Source organism: Alexandromys fortis, unplaced genomic scaffold (genome assembly GCF_014885135.2).
Source record: "Alexandromys fortis isolate MF-2015 unplaced genomic scaffold, M_Fortis_MF-2015_v1.1 scaffold_77, whole genome shotgun sequence".
Classification (NCBI taxonomy): domain Eukaryota; kingdom Metazoa; phylum Chordata; class Mammalia; order Rodentia; family Cricetidae; genus Alexandromys; species Alexandromys fortis.
In genome coordinates, this window is record NW_026067967.1 from 239,876 (window position 1) to 244,040 (window position 4,165).

At 54.0% G+C, this 4,165-nt stretch overlaps 1 protein-coding gene across 1 annotated transcript; it reads right to left on the minus strand.

Annotated features, from left to right (window-relative positions):
• Positions 1 to 1,326: 1,326 nt before the first annotated feature.
• Positions 1,327 to 3,202, minus strand: Fam181b (family with sequence similarity 181 member B). The gene has a single exon (XM_050154591.1). The coding sequence runs from the start codon at positions 3,063 to 3,065 to the stop codon at positions 1,782 to 1,784; it is 1,284 nt and encodes a 427-aa protein (XP_050010548.1). The 5' UTR covers positions 3,066 to 3,202; the 3' UTR covers positions 1,327 to 1,781.
• Positions 3,203 to 4,165: the final 963 nt, after the last annotated feature.

Consider the following 4,165-nt stretch of genomic DNA (forward strand, 5'->3'; position numbering starts at 1 on the left):
TTTTTTTTTTTTTTTTTGCAGACATTGACACCCTGGCTTTTTAATCCCTGACAGCAACACTGGTTTTTCTTTCTCACATGTAGCTGTTCTGACAACCTGTCTTGGCTATCTTGTGCAGAAGCAGCAGTCTGTAGAGGTCCCCCACTCCATCCCTGGGTTTCAGTCTTTTCTTATATTCTTACCTGTGGGTCTGAACTCAGCAGCCTCCTCTCTCACCTCCAGCAGCTCAGCTCCCACGGGGGCCTTCTTCCTCTGGCCCTCGGTCATCCCCACGGTGCTGTGACTCCTCCCAGCCACATCCATGACTGGGTAAACTATTTCTCTGACTTTCTCCCCTTGAAGGCTCCATCCACACACACCCCGCACCTTCCCATCAGATTCCATTGTCAGACTGGTTATAAAGAGAATGCAAAATCCCCCTTGGAAACGTTGTGCCCTCTGCCATTCCCTATCGTAGTAAGGTATAGGAAGGAATGAGTAAGATCAGGTAGGCTGGGGAGCAAGGATGTGGGACACATGGATGCGGCTGGAAAGGAGGTAGTAAAGTCGTACAGCTATCTTAAGGTCCAAAAGAAAACAAACAAGCAAAATGTGAGAATAGCATGTCCAGCGGCTTCTAGTGCAGAAGCCGCTTACATGCCTATAATAATACATATATACCCGCTGGCCCAAGCAATGCAACACTCTCAAGACATTTTGTGATTTCACTTCTGAGTGTCAAAGTTAGAAGTGGAGAAAGGTTGTCATTCCCTGTTGTAATAAGGAAACTTAGAAACAAAGAGGTTAGATACTGTCTCCCTTCCCCGCTCCCAAAATGGTTGCTAAAACGGGAAAGAAAAATGGGCCTCTAGGCTTGCCAGGTTTTTTTCTCCTAACTCAGAGATTTAGGAGAACCAAAGGAGGCGAACAGAAAGAGAGAGCAATGAGGGGCTAGAGCAAGAGCGAGGTAAGTGGTTCACTAAGAAGAGAAAAGTGTGTGGGAGGACAGGCGGGTGTCTCAAGAATGAAAGAAGAAAATCACACTCAGAGTTTGGGCATAAAGCTCAGTGGGAGACTCTGCCTAGCATGTTTGAAGTCTTTGGCTCAATAACCAACACCGTAGAAGAAACAGTTGTAATGGCACTGTCAGCCTCCACCCACCACCCTGTTCCCAAAAAAACAGCAGAAAAGGAAAAAGGGGAAGCTAGGGAGGTCAGCACTGGGATAGGGCCTTACCAACACCAAACCGTTTGCAGCCTCCACCTAGCAAGGCTGGGAGATCTGTGAAAACACTAAGACCAAGAAAACACTCGACTCAAAGACCACATATCTCTGCTCTGATTCTTTCAATATGGGCTTTAATTCATAACGTACTCAAGGTGGGGGGACACCAGGGCGCTGCTTGAAAGGGGTAAGGACAGACATTCAACACACTGACCTTGGCTGAACTGAGACGAGGCAGGTGGCTACAAAAGCCCTGTCTTGTTCTTGACCCTTCCGTCATCCCACCCGATTAGTCCCCAAACCCTCTCTCGGGATTTTAGGGCTCTTCTTCCCCAAGTAAGAATCTAACGGCCACTTAGAATTAAAGAAAATAAAATCTGAGATTCTAGTGAAAACAACTCTCCACTCCCCTTCATCTCTCGTCTTGAAGTTTCTTTTATTAGATGAAGCGTGGTTTGTTTTGTTGTAGTTGCTGTTGTTTTAAATCCAATTTGTCTTCACTTAATATTTTCACATCTTCTCTCCACTCAGGAGATACCCACACAGCAGTCATAAGGGAAAGGAAGGGTACCTCACAGTCAGTCTGGATGCGCCCCGTCTTCCCCAGACGCCCCTTCCCAGACCCCGTCGGGTCTCCAGAGGTTGGGGTAAACCGCGCGGCTGTAGCCCGCGCTGTAATCATAGGACACCTGATGGGGCGGCGGCAGCGCGCAATCTGGGAAGAAGGGGGAAAAAGAGGCCAAAGCTGTTGTGTCCTCCCCACCTGGAGAGTCCAAGGCGGTGGGGTACAGGAGGCGCACAGGCTCATTCAAGGTCAGGCCACCGCGAACGCCAGCCAGAGGAGGCTTCTTGGTCTGAGGACAGCTCGGGGCGCTCCACGGCTCAGGATAGAGTAGGTTCCCTACCATCGCTGGTGGCTCAAAGGGGCCCGACTCCAGCTCCAAGGGTCCCCGTAGGACTGTGGCTCCAGCTGGGAACGCGTCCAGAGGCTCCGCGGCCAGCAAGACCCCAGACTCGTTACCAGCGCAGAAGTCCGGCGCCAGCAACTCGAAGAACTCGACTGCCTCCGCCCCTTTCTCTAGGTCACCCAGGCTCACTCCTTGGCCCGAGGGACCGCAGCCGCAGCCGCTACCACCGGTGCCTCCGCTGCTTCCACTCACCCGGGACGGTTCAGTGAAGAAGGACGGGGGCAGGTTGCGGGCGCGCAGAGGAACCTTCCTGGTGCCCGGGGCCGCTGAGCTCACCACGGTGGCGGCCCCGTCGCCCGCAGCATTCGCTGCCCCGAGGCCCGGGACCGGCACGGTCACCCCACCGCTTGCCGAATCTGCGCCCCCGGGGACTTGGTGCAGAGAATCGAAAAGGGCAGCCAGGCTTCGGCTCTGTAGGCTGGCGGCAGCCGCGGCCTGTGTCGCCTCCCTCCTCGGGGTGGCCTTGCAGTGCGCCGGGGCGGCGACGGTTGGGGCTCCCGGGGCGCCCGGCGGCCGCTTAGCTGGTGCGTCCGGCGCGCTCGGGGATGGTGGTCCCGGAGGCGCGGTGCCCATGAGGCCGCTGCAGCGCTTGATCTGCTTCTGCAGGTACTTGCGGTGGTTCACTTTCCTCTTGGACTTGCCTGGCTTGTCCAGCGCCAGCTTGATGTTGCTGGACGCCGAGTCTATGAAGCTGAGCAGGTCGCGGGTGGCCTCGCGAACGTCCCCGCCCTCTGATGCGGACAGCAGCGCTCCCGCGGGCGCCCCGCTCTCATCGTCCTCGAAACAGCAGCCCTTGTCCAAACTTCCGAAGGCGCTCACCAGCCCTTCCGCGGAACCTCCGAAACCGAAGGGTATGAAGGGGTGCGAGCTGAGCAGCGCAGCCTGCACCGCCATCGCCGCGGTTCCGTCCGCAGCGCCGCCCGTCCGCTCCCGGTCGGCTCCCGCCCAGGTGCGGCGCTGTCTGCTCACTCGGACCCGGGCTCGAGGCTCAACCTCCCGGGGGAGCTCATTAGATCTTGTAAGCCAGAGGCGGAGGGTGGGATAGCCGGGCGACCGCCCCGGTAGCGGAGGGGAGGGGCTTGCTTAGCCAGGCTTAGGGGGTGGGGCAAAAGTGAAAGTGAACTCGGGCTTTTCTTGTTTTCTGAGCTTTACCAAGCCTTAACCCTTTTTTTGCCCTGTGCCCCGGGGCATTTGTTTTGACTGGCCTCAACCGCCAGGGGTGAGGAGAAAGCCTGTGTTCAAACCCAGCTCAGCCCCTGTAAAAACACACCCTGGCTCTGAACTGGGTGCCTAAGGTAAAGTTGACGTTGAGTCCACAAACCTGGGTTTCAATCTCAATTCAGGAAGCAGTGAGTTGAGGTCCACTAGTTTGCAGCTTCTGGATGTTTGCCCTCAGCCAGTCATTGTCCGTACTTTATTATCACTTTTAATCCTGTCCAACAACCTCGTGAACTGCGTGTTTTTATCATCATTCAACAAAAGAAACCGGACCTCTGAGAAGTTCGGAGAACTGGCCACAGACACATCTAGCCCAGTCAGACAACTCCATTCCCAAAATGATGCCATTCCCAGAATGCAGGAGGAAAATTCTCTTTCTTCAAACTCTGAGTCTAAAATTCTGATCAGTTTCCAGAGACCCTCAAGCTCTTATTACTACTGATTGACAAATAAGGAAGAAGTCAGTCTTCCTAAAGCCCGAGAGAGAGCAAGCTCCCACTCCGCGCCTTAGGTTTTCCTCTTTCCTACCTCTCAGGCCATGTAGATTTCCTTCACACATGTCCACTGTCTTTAAACGATCCCCTTGATAGTTTTAACCGGAGATTCATTCCTGAGACAGAGAATATGAACAACACAGTCCAGTATGAAAAGTTTTTGGTAAAAGACTTGGGCTCTGGTTTAAGCCTTGTCATTCAATTGCCTTATGACTGGGATTGAAAGCCTGGCTAGACACACAGAGTCCAGTAGAGGTGCCAAGAGTTTGATTAGAAATGCCC